The sequence below is a fragment of the Camelus bactrianus genome, chromosome 27 (assembly GCF_048773025.1).
Source record: "Camelus bactrianus isolate YW-2024 breed Bactrian camel chromosome 27, ASM4877302v1, whole genome shotgun sequence".
Lineage (NCBI taxonomy): Eukaryota > Metazoa > Chordata > Mammalia > Artiodactyla > Camelidae > Camelus > Camelus bactrianus.
The window spans coordinates 16,701,256-16,720,827 of record NC_133565.1 but is presented as its reverse complement, the minus strand read 5'-3'; the positions used below and the strand labels follow the sequence as shown (position 1 = coordinate 16,720,827).

At 40.2% G+C, this 19,572-nt stretch overlaps 1 protein-coding gene across 2 annotated transcripts in view; it reads right to left on the bottom strand.

Annotated features, from left to right (window-relative positions):
• TTC23 (tetratricopeptide repeat domain 23) overlaps window positions 1–19,572 on the bottom strand; it is an 82,078-nt gene that overhangs the window by 44,797 nt on the left and 17,709 nt on the right. For both annotated transcript variants that reach the window (XM_010962912.3, XM_010962911.3), the window contains exons 3-5: window positions 18,460–18,583; window positions 15,638–15,788; window positions 15,319–15,444 (exon numbers count right to left, since the gene is read on the bottom strand). In XM_010962912.3, coding sequence (XP_010961214.2) covers window positions 15,319–15,444; window positions 15,638–15,788; window positions 18,460–18,583 — 401 coding nt within the window. The remainder of the gene's footprint in view (window positions 1–15,318; window positions 15,445–15,637; window positions 15,789–18,459; window positions 18,584–19,572) is intronic.

Here is a 19,572-nt window from a genome sequence, read left to right as displayed (position 1 = left end):
AATTTCCCAGTTTGGTGAGGGTGTGACGCACTCTCCTTAACTGTTGGGAAAAGTATAATTTGGGCACAAACTTTTCTATATCAAAATTATATGTATATATGTACACACATATTTCTGCTAATTGTAATTTTAGTAGTTTATCTTGAAGAAATACTCTGGCAAGGAAATAAGATAAAATATATATATAAGAATGTTTACCTTAGCATGCTTTGTATTAGTGGAGAATATAAAGCACCAATATGTGATCATCCAAGCCGGTTACAGTAAGTATGTCTACACTTGTGGAAGGCCGTGTAGCCATTAAGGTGAATGTTGATTTGTATTTATCAACATAGAAGCATATCCACTATATTTTCTTCAGCAAAAAAAGGCAGACTACAAAAATACTTTGTATAATCTTATGTATATGAAAATTTTATAACCTAATCTATATGTACACATATGCATACTGAGATATCTAAATGTCACTAAAATGTTAGCAATAGTTAACAACAGCAATAGTTAAGGAGTTGGTTCTGAATGATTTTACTCTTCTTGTTCATGCTTTATAAATTGCCCAAACTTTCTTCTATAAAAATATACTACTTTTACCTTAGAAAAATGTTAATTTAAAAATTATAAGTGAAGGTGGCCATGGGAAAATATTCTTGTATCTTCTTGGAATAAGACTCTCTCATATAAAAAAAGTATCTCTATATATTATTCAGCAAACACAAAGCAGACATGTAAAAACAATTTTCTCCAAAATACTTGTGAAGACTATTAGAAACTTTTTTTGCATGGAAAATTTTTATGTACAAAATTCATGATGGAAGATATCAACCCTTCCTAAGTTGCCCTCCACCTCAGAATCTTTACTACAAAAAGCCCTTACAATCCCCAAATTACCCAAAAGCTGAGACACAAATTACCCAATAACTGGGACACCACAAAAATAGGTCTTGTTTTCAACTCAATTGTAAAAAACGAATAAGCAGACACTTCAATTAGGTAGAGTCGGAAGACCAGAAGGGGGCACTCTCCTGCCCTGCGATGACAACAGAGCCCAACAGGAAGAAGAAAGACTCCTCTTCTTTCCTGTCAAGAACTCAGCCAATGAAAAGCCAGGGACTCTGTGTACTATTGCTCTCCCAAATCCTTTTCCCCTCTATAAAAGCATTCTCTTTCCCTTGCTGTGTGGGCACTTGCACGTGGCTCACCTTGGTTGCAGACCCCAAGCTGAAATTTTCTGCTGACCTGAAATGAACCTATTTATTTACTCGTCTGGAGAAATAACTGGCAGCCTATTTGTTTTAGGTCAACATAATCATTGGATATTTTTCACAACCATCTTTGCTCTCTAATAAATTTCAAAGGAATTGACTGATAGAAGTAGACATACTTTTCAGAACTGTGGTTCAGATGGTCATAATGAAATAAAATGCTCACTTAGATGAATAGGTTATGAACTGGGACATCTTCTATAATTGTAAAGAGGTTTAAAAACACAAGAAGAGGTCAGGGATATGTTCCTGGATCAAGCAGGATCCAGGCTGTAACTTACAGCAACTCTAATCTTAGAAAGGAAGAGAATTATTAGGTGACCTAGTAATACCAAACTTGCCTTCTAACTCTTAATGAACTTAGAATGCAGTGGGCAATGGTCAGCTTTGTATGATAATATGTTTTTTTTGAAGAGAAAACCCACTAGCATCTTTAGTGATAGAAAGAAGGTTTGAAACGTCTGGTTAGTAGCAAATCACTTTGACAAAGAATTAGATTCCTGGTAGACAAAGATTACATAATTGAACAAAGGCCTATGGCCTGTGGGCCAAATCTACTCACTGTCTGTTTTTGTAAATAAAGTTTTATTGACCCAGGCAGGGCCACTTGTTTACACATTGTCTCTGGCTGCTTTTGCACTACAATGGCAGACCTGCAACAGATCCTACAGAGCCTGAAATATTTACTGTCTGGATGTTTACAGAAAAAGTTTGTAAACCAACGTCTTGTCTAGGATCTAGAGGCAGTCACATACTTTCAAAATGACTTCAGATTTTTTTCTACCTAATTTAGCCTAGAGAACACAGATAGTACCATAGACATTTGAGCAAAGGAAAAAAGAATTCATCTTCTTCCTTTCTCATGTTCATAATGATGAAGAGTGTGCCAAGGAAGCTAAAGAAAAGGTCCTTTGTTTCCCAGGCTGCTTGAAAAAGTCATAGAAGAGTAATAAAGCCAATACAAATGCCAAGATGATTTCATTTGGGCAATAACTTTAAAAGAAAGCAATATTCAAAGCTTAGTAATCAAGTTCATAAATGAGAAAAAATAGAAAAGTAAACAACAACAGGCATAAGTGAATTCATCTATCAACAGTGCTTCCTTTCCTGAGACAGGACACTAAAGGAAAGAATTTGGGGGTGGGGGGTGGGTTGTGATGATGGATACGAGGGCTAACCTGTAACCATCTACCAACCATCTTAGCCAGAAGCACAGCATCTCTCTCCAAGCTAAGACCACAGCATCTTTTTAGGTGTCAAAAAGTCATCCTTCAAATACCTGACTCTCAGAGAAAATTTTATAGGAAAGACGACAGTATGAGAGGCAAGGCACTCAGTTACAAGAACTACAACAGAAGTAGAAAACCCAAACTGTGGCTTGAGCATCCTTACTTATTAGGCCACACAACCTTGGGCAAGAACAAAATGTCTCTGAACCTTGGTTTCCTCATCTGAAAACTGGTGTCCAATAGGGTTGCTGTGAGAACCAAGTAAGATGTCTGAAAGTGCTTTGCAAACTGAAGTGAGCCACACAGATTGATGTTAAATGCCTATACAGTCATAACTTTTACTCCTTCCCCTCCCAGCCTGTAGTCTCTCTGGAACTGAGCAGCACCGTTTCAGGCTGTTCTCATGTTGAAATGGGCTCAGCTGTGGTTTCAGCTTCTTCCCACCCACCCACATAAGATTTTGGCAAATCCAAATAATAGGCAGAATCAGTCAAACTCATGTGCAGTTGAGGTAGGCATTTTCTTATACTACTGGGCTTTTTAAAGAACTGAGAATAATTTATTATAAGATCAATACATATTCATCATTAAAAGTAAGAAAAGATAGATATAAAAAAGTTAAAATATATAATTACAATATCCAAAGATGACTGCTATACACCTTGATATGTACCCTTCCAGATGATTTTCTGTGCAGGTTTTAAAATGATCATAATGTTGTTTTTTTTTTTAAATAATGTTTTAGAACCTGCTACTTCCAGTTAATCATATGTTCAAATGTGGCAGTGAATGCTATAATATCACTTTTAGTGACTGAGTGGTGTCATATAAGGTTTGATTGACCACTCGTCTTCAAAAATATTATTTAGGATGCATAAAAAATGGTTTGTGGAAAATTTTGACAAACCATTTCTGATGAGGGACTTGTATCCAGAATACATAAAGAACTACAACAATAATAAAAAGATAAATAACACAATTTAAAAATGAGCAAAGGATCTGATCAGTCATTTCTCTGAAGAGGACGCACAAGTGGTTGATAAGGACGTAGAGACATTCATCAGCTTAGTCATCGAGGAAACGCAAATCAAAACTGCAGTGAGATACTACTTCACAGCCACTAGGATGGTGGCTAAAACAATAATGATTTTTAAAAAGATAATGAAAGGGTTGGCAAGGATGTGGAGAAACTGGAACCCTTATACACTGCTGGTGGGAATGTAAAATGTTGCAGCTACTTTGGAAAACAGTGTCAGTTTCTCAGAATTTTAAACATAGAATTACTAAGTGACCTAGCAATTCCACTCTTAGGTGTATACCTGAAAGAAATGACAACGTACATCCACATAAAGCCTTGTGCATGTTCATAACAGCACTATTCATAAGAGCCAAAAAGTGGAAAGAATCCAAATGTCCACCAACCGAAAAGTGAACGAATAAAATGTGGTATACCCGCACAATACAATGCTATTCAGTCATAAAAAAGAAGGAAGGATTGATAAATGTTGCAACATGGATGAATCTTGAAAAAGGTATGTTAAGTGAAAGAGGCCAGCCACAAAAAACCACACATTCTATGGTTCCATTTACACGAAGTGTCTCTAACAGGCAAATCCACACAGACAGAAAGTAGACTAGTAGTTGTTAGGGGCTGGGAGAACTTGAGAGTGGGGAGAGATTGTTAATGGAATGAAAATGGTGTAAAATCTATTGTGGTGATAGTTGCATACTAAAACCCATCAAACTGTATAATTTAATGGGTGAACCGTATGGTATGTGAATTATATACCTAAATAAATCTGTTATTTATATATATATACAAATATATACATATTTACAGACTTTTATATATATATATTTAACTCTGTAAACATTTAGAAGCAAAAGTAAATATAGATGAGACTAAGTAATAGCCATTAACTTAATCGTTTTTGTTTAAACACATAACTGCAATAATAATTATTAAACAAAAATCAAAATATTTTTAATGTCAATATCATCTGCGAGCCAATTATACTTCCTAACTTACTCATTTAAAGCAGGTCAGAAAAAGACGTGTGCTTTGGCTCTAAATTGGTCCTGCATCATTGGATGATCCCACTCATCTGTTTTAGGGAAGGAGCTTAGGAGAGCAGAAAACGTTGTGGGTCCTCCTGCATCTGACACTCAACACAGTGGGCATTCCCAACAGGGTGTCATAAATCAGGCTGGGACACTGAGCCACTGGTCTCTCACCTCCCAGAGCTGTGGGGATGTCTCCTGATGAGCTCTGAGGCCTGCAACTCTCCCAGGGAATGCCTAGGTCTATGAAAAGTGTAATCTGAATGAGAAAGCAGGAAATTCATAGCGCGAAAAGCCATCCAAAGATACTTTCAATGGAATATTCAGGCAAATCATCTACACTATAAATTTAAATGTTGATATATCTCGTATCATGACCCCTGGAGAACACAGATGTGGAAGCACCTAGAAATGGGCAATAAACCCAGTCTTTTCCCTTCAGCTGATTAATTCAAGTCAATAAACTGTGGTTAAGGAAATTAGCCCGAGGACTAGTGAGTTACAGAAGAAAGGTAAATTCAGTGCAGTTCCCAATTTTACCCAGACTGACAGAATTAACAGTGTGACAAAGAGGGGCTGGAACAGAAGGGCCAACCCTCCAGCCCAGAGCTGAGTGACACACACGAGGCCATCTGGGGGATGGTTTCGGAGTCCTGGTCCAACACTAAACACCTCAAACTCTTGCCTGCAGGACCTGACTCTGTACCAGACGTCTGCTCCTTCCTCGGTGCCTAAATCCTGGTGGACACCTGCCCAAGGGGCAAGTGGAAGTTTCAGTCCAGCCCATGCTCTGCTGATCGAACTCTGACTGGATACAAGGCTGTGTCCACCTGGAGGAAGGGAGCCATCTTTCTAATTCTCACAAAGGATCCGTCCACTCACCCAGCTGTGTGCAAGGTGAGAGGTGGCAGTGGCCCTGCTGGGACCCTAGTTTCCCTGGACTTGATGATTTCAGATGGAAACCTTCCCATTTGGCTCCTCTGATACCAATTCCCCTTCAGCCCAATTGTGTCACGTCTACCTTTCCTCTGGTCCTTCGATCAGGAATGTTCTTTCTCTCTTCCATCTCTGCCTGGCAAACTGCCATTTATCGTTCTAGCATTCCTCTTCTAGTTTTAACTTAGCCAGCTCCTCCTTTATGGAGCCTTCCCTAAGAGGGCTGGGACTAGAGTGGGACCAGTGAGACATCCAGGACACACCATTTAAGGAGGCACTCACTCTCAGGCAAGTGCAGGGTTGGCACCCAAGAGGAAGCACCTCCTTAAATGGGGTGGCCTGGGCACCTGGTGTCTTCATCCTAATGCTGGCTCTGTTCCCTGACATCCCAGGCTGGGATGAACACCTGACTATGCTCCCACAGAACTGTGAACCTCCCTGCTCAGGAAGCATCTCTCATATTGACTATAACTGTCTGGGGACTTGGCAACAATCCCTCCAGTATGGGGCTCAGGGAAGGCAGGGTCCAAGGCTACTGCATTCACTGTGGCATCTCCAGCGCCGTGCAGTGTCCGACACATAGTGGGAGCTTGGTGTCTTATGGAAGGAGGGAGGTGGGGGAGGTGAGGAGGGAGGAAGGAAGGGACGACCTGCAGATCCATCGGCCTTAAGACTTTGAAGCTATGGTTTATACCTTAATTTTCATAGATTCCAGAATAAATTTTAGGGAAAGAAATTCTTTAAGAGAGGAACATATTTTCACATTGATTTGGTAGCAAAGAAATTACAGACTACTGCTCTAAGGGTTGGAGAAATTATTGAAATTTTATAAAAGGTGGAATAAAAGAAACCTTGTTAGAATCTTTTAGAGGTTGAATTGTGTCCACCCCCCATCCCAAATTCATAAGTCCTCCCACTCAGTACCTCAACAAGTGACTTTATTTGGAAATAGCATTACAGATGTAATTAGTAATATTAAGAAAATGTCATACTGGACAATATGACTGGTATCCTTAGGAGAAATTTGGACACAGAGACACACATGGGGAGAATGTCACATGAACATCAAGGCAGAGGTTGGGGTGATGCAGCTATAGGACAAGGAACACCCAAGGTTGCCAGTACACCACCGGAAGCTAGGAGAGAGGCTGTGGGACATTGTCCCCTCATTGCCCCCAGAAGGGACCAACACCGCCTGCACATTCACCTCAGACATCCAGCCTCCAGAACTGTGAGAGAATAACTCTGTTGTTTAAGCTGCCCAATTGGTAGTACTTTGTTAGGGCAGCCCTAAAAAACTAGGGCACAACTCCTGCTCGCTGACTCTGGGCTCAGAGATTTTCCATCCATCAGCACCCTACCAGAGGAACACTGGCTGTATTCACCCAGGACAGCTATTCAGATATGGAAGCACCGATTTTTCTTTTTTAAATCACACTTGGTAGCTGTCCATTACTTCCCTGCCTGGAAATTTAATTGGAGTATCTGCTAAGACGGAGCCCTGGAAGCAGACAAGTTTAGCAGGAACAAACACGTGGCTTTCACGGACCATAGTTTTGCCCTTGCTACAAAAATGGCTGCTTGAGGGCATAGACCTCATGAAACCAGTGATACCCAACAAGCTGTCGGCAGGAAGCCCAGCCCCGAAGGGAGGCAGTCACACGGAAAGCATCCATACATGATGGTGACCTGGTACCGTTCTGAACTCTCTAAATTTAAAAAATTTTTGTCAGCCTATTATTGGCCTCACCTTTCAAACCCTACTGAATTCTTCAGACTGAGTCTTTCCCCTGTGGCTGAAACTATTTACTTCTTCATTTAAGTTATCCAAAGGAAAAAAAAAATTAGATCTCTTACACTCTGTACACAAAATTTGCAAGTGACTCAGAGACCTAAATTTAAAAAGCAAAACTTTGATATGTTTGAGAGAAAATGTAAGGAAAAATAACTGTTGGGATAGGGAGGAACTTCTTAAATAAGATATAAAAAGTACAAATCAGAATGAAAGAGGCAGGTTAATTTGGGTCACATTAGAAATAAAAACTCCTGTGCATCAAAATTCATCATAAAGAAAGTGAAAAGGCAAACTACACATTGGGGATACATATGATATATGTAACCAGACATAACCTGTTGCCAGAAATACCAAAAATGTCTATAAGTTAGTAAGAGAAATACAAACAGCCCAGTTAAAAAATAAGTAAAAGATATGAATAGACATTTCACAGAACAGGATTTCCGAATGTCCAGCAGATGGATGAAAAGATGTCAAACTTCAGTATCAAGGAAATGCAATTATAGAAACTATACGATTGGCAAAGATAAAAAATTTGACAACATTGGGTATTGACAAGGGAGTGGAGTAATGGGAATTTACATATCCTGCTGGTGAGAGTATAAACTGGTGGAAAGCATTTGGCCAGCCCAGTAAAGCTGACGATGTGGATACTTGTCAATCAAGCAATTCCGCTCCTGGGCATATGCCTCAGAGATAATCTTGCACATGTGCCTGAAGAGACAGTACCAAAATGATCATGCAGTGTTTATAATAGTGAAAAATTGGAAGCGATTTACAAGTTCACCCTCATGAGAATATAATTAAATAAAATTAAAGTCAGGCAGATTAAACATAATTTGGAGGTTTAAAATGCAGAGACTAGAGCTACATGTATCAGCTGACGTGGATACATCTCAAAAATAGAAAGGCAATGGGGGAAAAAGCAAGCTAAGGAAACATACATATGGAATTAAAAAATGAAAAATAATACTGTGTATTTTTAAACGGCTACATATGTATACATTCAGAGGAATGAAAACCGTTAAACTCAAGACAACAATTGCTTGTAACATGCGGAGAAGAAAACAGGATTGGGAAGAATGCATTAACAGGCTTCCATTGGTCTGAAATGCTCTGTTTTGAAGCCTGGTAGTGTGTCTGCATAACAGTATCTACAGTTTCATGTGAGATAGTTGGTTAAAGAGATGAACAAACACACCACCCTATTGTTTAGTGTGGGCAGAGAATGGGGAGCTTCCCCCCTCATCCTTTGAAGCTGCTGTTGCGTGCTATTCCAGGGTCCTGGCACTAACCAGCCAGAAATGGAGACGGTGAAGCTAACACAATCTACAGTGAGACTCCCAGAGCTCAATGAGGGTACACGGTTCACATAAAAGAAGAGCCAAAACAGAAAATACGATTACTTTAGCTTCACAATATATTTAATAAAAAGGGAACCGAGGGAGAACTACATCAGGAAATAACTCAATTACAGCCTTACCTCCATTTCCAACTCATTTCGAGCATCACTCAATTTCAGGCAATCTTGTCTGTCTCCATTTGCTCGTAAGTAATATGTGGGAGAGCAGCGTTTTCTCTGTTCCCCTCCCACCCACCTGCCGGGGACGCTCTGAGGATTGATTATCTAGTGTGCCCATAATGTGTTCGCGTAGCTCTAGGAAACACACTAGACAGATGAAAAGATAAGAGAATTTTGAACAACACAATGTGGCAGTACGTTGATTTGGCAGGTCCACAGCTTAAACCACAGCATATTTTATTGAATGAAAATACATCCACAGTAATTCTACAGAGCACAAGACAAGAAACTATCTCATTTCAGATGAGCTTCAGAAGATCCCGCAGGGATGGAGACTCATTCTAACCTGCAACAAACAAATGCAGTCTCCCCCGGCATCACTAAGGCAGTAGAGGGCTTCCTTTTGAAAGCTCTAGAATTTGGCATGAATATTGAGAACCAGTAAAAAAAAGCAGAGGCTTTGTGGGAATGTTGCTGGTGAGACATCAAAACCTAAAAGGTGACAAGTAGGATTGTCTAGAGTCAAAGTGAGAAAAGGTTTACATCTGGGCGTGTCTCCACCACGCAGCACAGACAGGTAAAGGCTGCGCTCTGCAGAGTGAGCGCTCGATTCCGCCCTAGCCAGTGCGATCCGTGCCACGCTGAGGAGCGTGGGCACCAGAGGGTGACAGACCTGGCTCTGCTCTGTCACTTCCCAGCTGTGCGACCCTGGGAAACGACCTCACTTCTCTCAGCCTCAGTTGCTTTGTTTGAAAACGGGAATACAAAGTCCTCCCCACCTCACAGGGAGGACTGCAGATTAAATGGTGAGATGAGGTCTGAAAAACACGTAGCAAGAGCCTGACACAGAAGGGGTCAAGGATTGCTAGCTAGTGCGGTTGTTTAAAATCACTATTATTATGGACAGCTGTTCAAGGGAAATGTGTATTATAAGGATAGAGCGCTAAAAAAGGGAAAGACAAAAACGCAGTGTTCTAAAATAGTAAATCTCTATGAAGAAAATGAAAACACTAATTCAGAATGACACATGCACCCCAACGTTCTTAGCAGCACTATTTACAACAGCCAAGACATGGAAACAACCTAAGGGCCCATGAACAGATAAACGGATAAAGAAGATGTGGTGTACGTATATGATGGGATATTACTCAGCCATAAAAAGAATGAAATTCTGCCATTTGTAAGAACGTGGATGTACCTAGAGATTATTGCACTTAGTGAAATAAGTCAGACAGAGCAAGACGAATGCTCTGTGTTATCACTTACATGTGGAATCTAAAAAAATAAAATAATCGAATGACTATAATAAAACAGAAAAGAGTCACAGATACAGAGATCAGACTAGTGATTACCAGTGGAGAGAGGGAAGTGGGGAGGAGAAAGATAGGGGTATGGGATTAAGAGCTACATGTGTATAAAATAAATAAGCAACAAAGACATATTGTACAGCACAGGGAAAGATAGCCATTATTTTGCAATAACTTTAAATGGAGTACAATCTACAAAAATATTGAATCACTACATTGTACACTTGAAACTAATATAATGTTGTAAATCAACTATATTTCAATAAAAATAAAACAAAAATAGTAAAGCTTTAGAGGATTCAAGCAATAGAAAGCAAAGTATATGGAAGTTATCTGTGCCATGTGGTTTTCTGCTTCCCTGCATTAAAAAAAATGATTTAAAAAATCCAACTTTGTATAAGTTAAGGGAAGCTCTTCAATCACAGGAGGCTGAGATGAGGAAGAGTGTCAGGAAGAAACCACATGATCTCCTTCTTCTTTTAATAAGCATAAAGCCCTGCAGGCACCCCATGGGAGGAGCTGACATCTCCTCTGGAGAGCAGGGGGGCCTTTCCTGGGAACAGGAAAGGAAGAAGCTGGGCTTTGAGCACAGGAGCATCTGTCAGAGCCTTTACACCCAAAGAAGAAAGGCAGAGAAAGGGATTCTTTAAAGAAACACGTCCACAGAGGTGCGACTAAGACACCAAGGACCTCCAGGTGATGGCATGAACTAGACAAATAAAATCTGAGTAGGGCAAGCAAAAGTTAGATTTATAGATTACCGACTGGACCAATTTAGGAAGAACTGGGGTAAAAGCAAAGGCTATTACTGAAGTATCAGAAATTCATAGTAAAAGCCACTGGGAATGCTGTATGGGGGAGCATACCAACTACGTAGAATTCCACCACCCTGATGTGGGGATGGCAGATGGATACAGACACTGTCCCACTTGCCACAGCTTTCTCCACTGTCTCTAGCCTCATCCACGAAATATGGGCTAAGAGACAAACCTCCCCCGTGTTCTTTCCTCTTTAGAAATCTTGCATTAGAATCACTTTCCAAGTCTTGTGAGTATAATGAATCTAGAGAAAGCAAGACAAAGAAACAAACTCAAGTTTAAAACATACATGTATATGTATTCATATACACATATATTCACATGCAGATAGGGATACACACATATCTACATACAGATACACATATATCTGATTTTTAGCTTAGGTGGCTCATAAGAGCAAAGACAGAAAACAAGACAAAACAAAACAGCCTTCTCAGGTCATAGGAAAAAAAAGGATAGGAAAGAATATTGCAAGCCAGGGACAGCCTTGAAGTAGAGAATCTTAATCTGTGATGTAGGTATTACATGCTTGAAAAATCAAACCATTTCCAGCATGAAATGGCAGAAAGGAAAATGCTCAATTAGATAGTAACAGTACTAACAGTCACTTTTTTATAGGCCTACCACGTACCCAGATGCTTTAATGTAGGGTCCACTGCATCATCACAATAGCCCTCTGGGGGCTGACTGTCCCGACCTTAACAGGAGAGGAGAGTGTGGGCCAGGCCCCAGGTCCTGCAGCTGGGAAGACTGGCTGCTGACGTGAACCCGGGGCTACCTAACTCTAAGGCCATATTGTCATATTCCTTAGAGATACCTGAAAGGTGTCCTGTTGCTGCTCCGAGGAGATTTTCCATGTCACAGGTGCACTCTAGAGTTAGTTCAGCAGAGCAAGTAAGGCCAGGCAAAGAGCTCTCTGGACAAGCTGTGGAGGACTCCAAAGATGACAAATCAAGCAGTTACAGAGAAAGCAGGGGCCCGGTCACATGTTCCAAAGCTGCAGTCTCCATAAGCCAACATCACATGCCCCATAGAAAGATTATTTTTTAAAATGTGTGTGTTCACGTGTGTGTGTGTGTGTGTGTGTATGTATACAATGGTGTACACCTGCATATAAGGAAAAAGACACCACCTGGCTCTGGTAATCTATTAGTAACCAAGCTAGAAAATAATCCTTAATACTAGAAAAAATTCACAGTGACTTTCTTGGCTACATTATTAAAAAAAAACAACTGCGCACATAGGAACACATGATTTGGACTCACTCTCCAAAGTTAATAAATAATTACTGAATGAAGTAGTGCTGGAACAAAGAAGGGCAGGTAGAAGGAATGAAACTTCAGGCCACAGTCAGGGATGGAAGGCACAGAGCATGAGTCACCCTGCAGCCGAAGGAGAAAAGAACTGGCCTGGCCTGATGGGCACCATAAAAGGCGAGGCAGGAGGAGGAAGAGGATGCAGTGAAAGATACCCTTTTAAGAGAAACATAAGCCCCGCGAGAGCTGCCTGAGAAATTATTCTGGCCTTCCACTTCCAAGACTTGGCAAAAGAAAAAGCCCTTGTGGTTGTGAGCATAACTGAAGAAAGGTACAAAACCAGAGCCTTGTTGCTTTCTAAAGCAGGTTGGTTTGGGCAACACAGTCACACTTCAACGAGGAAACAAAGTGACCGAATGAAAACCATGCAGTTTAAACATGAACGTTCCAATGACTATGTGACAGTGAAGAATCAGGATGGAAAGAAGCAGTAAAGTTTAAAGCAACTCCCTTAAACACAAAAGTAACTTTGTAGGACAGCTTGGAACATTTAACTTAAAGGCTTCTTAGATAGTCAGCGCATACGTGTACAAGGCCCGCCATCTGCTGGCAAGGCTTGGTACTGCTAATTTGGAAAGCACTCAGAGGAGGTGCTGGATTTTGGCAGAGGATAATTTACTCAATTTTGCAGCAAGTGCTCAACATTAAGAACTAGTAACATTAGTCAGGTCTCAACATATGCAACAAATATTAGATCCTGGACTTCATCTTTGTATATTTTCTGTTTTACAATATAAGATAGAATACCTACTTCTGGGCAGGAAGAAATTCTGGACTTGGTAGGCCCTGCCAGTCACTACTCTCTTCCTCCTCTGTTACATAAATGGGATTATACAGTATGAATTCTTTTCAGCCTGGCTTCTTTCACAAACATTATATTTGTAGGAGTCATCCACCATGTTAAGCATAGGAGTAGTCTGATCATTTTGTTTGTGTGAACAGATCACAATTTTATCTACTCTACCTCTGAACAGTTGGATTGTTTCCATTCCTTGGCTATCAGAAATAATGTAGCTTTAGACACTCTTGGCTGTGTCTTTTGGTGAATATATGTATGCATTTCTGTTGAGTGTATATTTGGGAGCCATACTGCTAGGTCACAGAGTACTCAAACATTCAAACTTAGTAATTAAGCCAAACAATTTTCTAAAGTAGTTATACCAAATATATTCTAAACAACCACATACGAGAGTACTATATCCTTGCCAACTTGATATTATCAGTCTTTTAAAACCTTTTAGCAATATTAGTGGAAATTCAGTAGTATCTCACGATTTTAATTTTCATTTCCCTGATGACTGACGAGTGGAACACCATTTGATATGTTTATTAGCTATGTGGGTCTCCTTTTTTGTGAAAAGTCTCTTACCCACTTTTCTATTCAGTTGTTTGTATTTGTTTTGTTGATATATAGGAGTTCTTTACAGATTCTATTTATTTATTAGAAAAAATTTTTTTACTGATGTGCAGTCAGTTACAATGTGTCAATTTCTGGTGTGCAGCACAAAGACCGATTTATGCATATACATTCATATATTCGTTTTCATTTTTTTTCATTAAAGGTTCTTTACAGATTCTAGACATGAACCCTTTGTCAGCTATATATATTATAAATATCTTCCTCTCCTCTTCGCTTGTCTGTGGCATGAAACATATGGTGATTTAAATACAGAACAACATAGCACCAAGCAGAAGGGGATAAAGAGAATCAACATACTCAAAGGTCCTTTCATCGTCTGGGAAGTGATTAACTGACTAGTTACACTAGAGCATAATAAGTCAGAGATATGAGTGACAAACTCTATGGTAATCACCAGAAGAAAAATAAAATAACGCATAACTTACCAGTTAATAGATGAGAAAATGGAGTGATTAAAATATCTGACTAAAGGAAGGCAAGAAAGGAGAAAGAAAAGAACATAAAACTGGTAGAATAAGAGGAAATTTAAACTCAAATATACCAGTAATTAATACCAAAAAAAAAGATTGAAATTCAAGAGACATAAAAACATATTATAGGAAAATTGATACCAAGAGAGCTAAAGCATCAATTTAAATATCAGGTAAAATAGATGCAGGGGACAAAGAACAATATATACTGACAAGGAGAATTAGACAGCAAAAAGATACACTGTTTAACTCTCCTTTGACCCAACAGGACTCACCAGAATGTATGAAACAATGACTGGCAGAACAATGGGAGGCTATAGATGGATCAATAATTGTAGTTTAAAGTTTAAGCACACTCATTTAAAAAATTAATATATCAAATTGGCAAAAAAGTATATATATATATAAAGTTGAATAACACAATAAAGTCACCCTAATACAGATTTATTAGAACCTTAAGCACAACAAGTAAAGAACACAATTTCCTTTTGGAGCATACTTGGAACACTCACAAAAAACTGACCATGGACTAAGTCACGAAGGGAGCTTCAGTCAATCCCAAAGAGTTGATACTATATAAATATGTTTCAGCCCATAATGCAGCAAAATTAGAAATCAATAACATCAGAATACATTGAAAAAAATCCCTACGTGTGTGAACTAGAACATGTATCACCTGAATAATCTATGGATTAAAGAGTAATTTACAAACTAAGTTATGAACTTACTAAGAACTTCACATGGTGGATTCAGGTATCTTTAAGATCTTTCTCCTTTGAGGACCCACTCATGAGAGCAATGTATTGAAATATTACAGACTAGAGCATTTAGGGGTTGGTGCAGAGGAGGAAGAGAGCCAGGAAGGGAAGGGAACAGAGGCAGGAGGAATGGGGCAGAGAGAGCAGACAAGGGATAGAAAGCCAAGAGAATGTCATCAGAACTCTAGGGCCCAGGGGTGGACATGAGCCCGCTACACATTTAGCGAAGTGTCACTGATGTACGTGTCTCGGTTGTGGCTGCTCTGACATGACCACGATCCTCCCTCTTTTCCTTTGGGACAATGGCCATGGAGAAGCCCTGGACGCAGCATCATGGAGAAGTTCTTCCTGCCCAAAGACAGATTCTTGTAGGAAAGAACCTCCAGCCATCACATACACAAAAAGTCCTAAACTGGAAACTTACTGTGCAAATGACAATTTGATCCGCGATTGAATTTCCATCCATTCTTCCTTTATAATCCTTCCACATTGCAGCAGCTCCTTTGAGAGCCTCTCTGCTTTTGTCAGGTTCTCTGATGCTTCCTTAAATCTGAGTTGCATTCAGGAAACTTGACACTTGGTGCTACATTCTGGGGCTCCAGTTCCTGGACAGCCTTGGCTGTCATACTTCCCCCCACCCTTGGCTTGGGAGTCACCTTTCGGCTTTCGATTTGGCCTTGAAAATTAAATATAAGTATTATGAATCGTATTTCTATTTGTAAAGATTAGAGGCAAAAGGATACTTTTGAAGGGAGAGTAAGGCTCTCCCCATGGTGTGGAACAGCTCCACCGAACACTTGAAAACGTCTGTGTTGTCATTGTAAGGGAGCACGATGGAGCTGGTGAGGATTTCTTTGGCTTTTTCTGCATGTTGTTTTGCTTGCAGTGACAGTCCTGTGGACGAGGAAAAAGGAGCCTCAGTTTCTCTTTCATTTCAGCTGGACAAGAATATAGTTATCTATGGCCAGGAGATCTGAGGTCTCCTTCGTCTATTGTTAAGTGGCACAGGGAGATACAGTGGGGCAGTGTGAGATACTGTCATGACTGTAAGAAACAAAGAAGTGTTTTGCACCTAGTACTCAAGATAAATTTTATCCCCAAATGGTCTTTTTAGGGATAAAATACACAGAATGAGCAGGAATTGAACAGCTTTGAAATCTCACCAATATCAGACGTAAAACATGTTATAAATAATTATGAAATACAAATGGAATACAAGGACTATAGCATTCTGGGCAGGAAATGAAATATTCATGAATTGTAATCCTGGCTTTGTGACAGCAATCTTAATGAAATACTAAAAATTCTGAATCTTGTGCTCAACCACCCGTAGTCATAACTCTAAAGGGTTATTTTAACATAATACAAATATGATGGTATCTACAAAAGCTGACAATCACAATTCCAAAGAGGTAAGGAGCTAGTGTGCTATAATCTCTTATTTCTACGTGGTAATAGATGAATATGAAACAAATGGAGCTAAAAGAAAAGTTACTACCAGGAACTAATTCCCAGTGCATTCCGGTGTTCTTCCAGTGGTGTGTTCATTTGTGGTAAGGGTGCAACTGGGGATCACTATTCAGGCCTCAGGGCTTTTCATTTCCCCAGAATGACACCCCTCTTCCACACATATCCATAGACTCCTGGTCTTATGTTGTTCATTATGTGGAATTGTATCTCAAATCTCTAAAAAAAAAAAAAGCTGTCAAAATACAAAATTCATTCTGTTCCTCTGTCTATTAAGACAGAAAGAATATATTTTCTGATGGAGAAAATCCAAGGTAAGCTATTCTTTTAGGAACCCTTACAGAATCCTGTCTTATTTTTTTAAAGCATACAATCGACCTACTAGAAATTTGTTAGTGCCAACAATGTATGCAATATTATAAAAGGCATGATGAACGCTGGCCCATTTCCTCAAGGAGCCTGAACACAATCTACTGGAGGCAGCATGGGTTGAGGTTCACGAACACCAGCTCTGAAATCAGGCTGCCCAGAATGAATTCTGTGCACCACCACTTACCCTGAAATGTTAGCTTCAGCTTCCTCCACTGTAAATAGGGGTAATGACATTATGCACCTCCTAGTATTATACTGAAGACTGAATGAAATTATTCATGGAAAAACAGCATGGTGCCTGGCACTCAATAAGGCTTTAATAAATAGTAGGTGTTGCTTTTACTTTAAATTGAGAAAGACTGTCATGCAGAAAGGTAGCAAGGTAGACTGTGGAAGCAAAGCATCATTTGAAATCCCAGATGCCAGGACCCTGGTACTGGCATCCAAAATCCTGGGTCTTAGTCTCAGATCAGCAATCTATTAACTGTGTTACCTGGGGCAAGCTGTTTCAACTCAAACTAGTTGTTTCCTCTGAATCCAGAAAATGGGGGGTTGCAGGGGTGAGGGTTTGAACTAGATGACCTCCAAGGCCCCTCTGGCTCTAACAGTCTGCAATCTAACAGGCAGGGCCAGTCTGCAACCAGATTTGGCTAAATTTATTGGGTAGCTATTACACACCTAGCATGTGGTGTTTTCCACTTCTATGCATTTATTCCACTGGACCAATCCTGGGAAGTCAGAACTATCATCATCATCATTATTCAGTTGAAGAAACAGAGTACAGAGATGTGCTGTTCTTGTACATCTTGTCCTGGGTTACCAGTCCATGTTTTTGCCTTCTCTGCATCCATTCTCCCTTTCTCTGTTCTTTATTGTTTGTTTGTTTTTGGGTGTGTGTTTGTTTTCTTGAGGACACAGGGCCACTGCACACCCAGTCCATGTGATTTAGCCAAGGCCAGCCTCTCCCCCAGCATCCACTGGAGCCAGAAGGCAGGTCTAGTCAGACTATTTCTTGTCTTTGGCACACAACCCAAGTCAGCCCAGTAAGAATCCCCAAGTCCTGAGATTTTGATATAGGGACATTCTTCTTTTCCTGGGAATGCTGAGGAGGCAAACTTAATGCTGCTGGCAACCTTGCTGCCACCATGTGTGCGATGTTTGGCTAAGAATGGAGCCAATACAGAGAAAAACAGAGCCAAGAGGTGGGAGAAGAGAGGAATGGAAATCTGATCATGTTGTTTGAACACGTGGATCTGGCTAAGCCTACAGTAAGTTTTACCCTTGGATTTTTAAATAGTATGAGCAGATAAATTACCTCTTATTTATTGTCAGCTTGATTTAGCCTTCGATTTATTTTTTGGGAGTGGGGGTGTCACTTTACAGGCAAGAGACTTTCCATTAAAACAAATGTGAATGGATCCTCTTTTAGGCCCCTACTCTATGGGCTGCTTCTACGATGCCTTCCTTCAAAGCTAACTAATTATCTCCTAAGAATCCTTCTTTTAAGATCATAAAGACAAGGCTCTGAAAGGGCTAAAAATCTTCCTTCTCTTTTCTATGTATTATATAAAAAATCTTATTGACTCTTTGTGAAAGGAAATGGCTTTCAATGTGTGGAGAGGACAATACCCAAGGAAACTCACTCCTTCTAGTTAAGTTGAGTCAGATTTAGGGGGAAAGAGCAGGGACCGCCCGACCGGTGCTCCTCATTCTGAGATGAACTCACCCTTCAGCTGGAGGTAGCCCTGAGCCAGGTTAACGTGTGCCTCGGCTAGTTTCCAGTGTGAGTCACCGTAGCAGATCCTTGTCAGGGCCACACAGCGCACAAGCTCATGGATCGCCTGCTTATACTGGAGGAAGGGGAAATGGGCTTAACAGGTAGGCAACGGAAAACTTCAAGTCACAAAGGACAAAATCAACTTGCACTTTTACCCAGTCAATATATATTTATTGAGTGCCTACTATGTGCCAGGCATGGTCTTAAGCACTTGTGATGTATCAGAGAACAAAACAAAGATCTGTTTTGGGTGGCAGGGTATTCATCTGGTAGGGTGAGATGGACAATATACATAAAAAAAAAAAACAAACAAGTAACAGTGATAGCACATTGAAATTTATAGTATGTCGTGGAAAATGTCATAGAATAAAGAGGTTGCCCATCAATAAACAGCTACGACATAGTCCAGGGCAAGTGGTGGTAGTTTTCAAACAACACTCTCTAGTTCTCAGTTCAAACACCTTCGTCAGCAGCCTAGGATACTAGCATAACAAGTGAGGGCAGCATTTACACATAGATTTCATTAAAAGACTAAGAAACACATTTTCATTCAATGCCAAGACAAAGAGAAAAGCGAACTGTGGGTTCCAGCTCCAGGACAGCTTGGAGCAGCAATACACTCAAAGCGAGGCTGGTAGTTTTAAAACACAGCTCCACAATTCTTTGACACTCCTTCCAACCAGAGATGGGGGTCTATGGGTCCTTCTCTTTGAATCTGGGTTTTGTAACTGTTTGGCCAAAAGAATACGGAGGAAGTGATGCAGTGCCATTTTTCGGGCCCAGGTCTTAAAGAATGAGCCGCTTCCACTTTCTGTCTCTTCTTAGGTACTCACTCTCTGAACTTGTTATGGGATGAATTGTCCCCCACCCCCACATTCATAAGTTGAAGTCCTGAGTACCTCGGAGTAAAACTGTGTTTGGAGAGACGGTCTTTAAAGAGATGAATAAGTTAAAATGAGGCTGTCAGAATGGGGCCCTAATTGAACAAGACTGATGTTCTTATAGGAAGAGGAAGGGACACTGGGAGTGGGCACACACAGAGAAACACCTTGTGAGGGCATC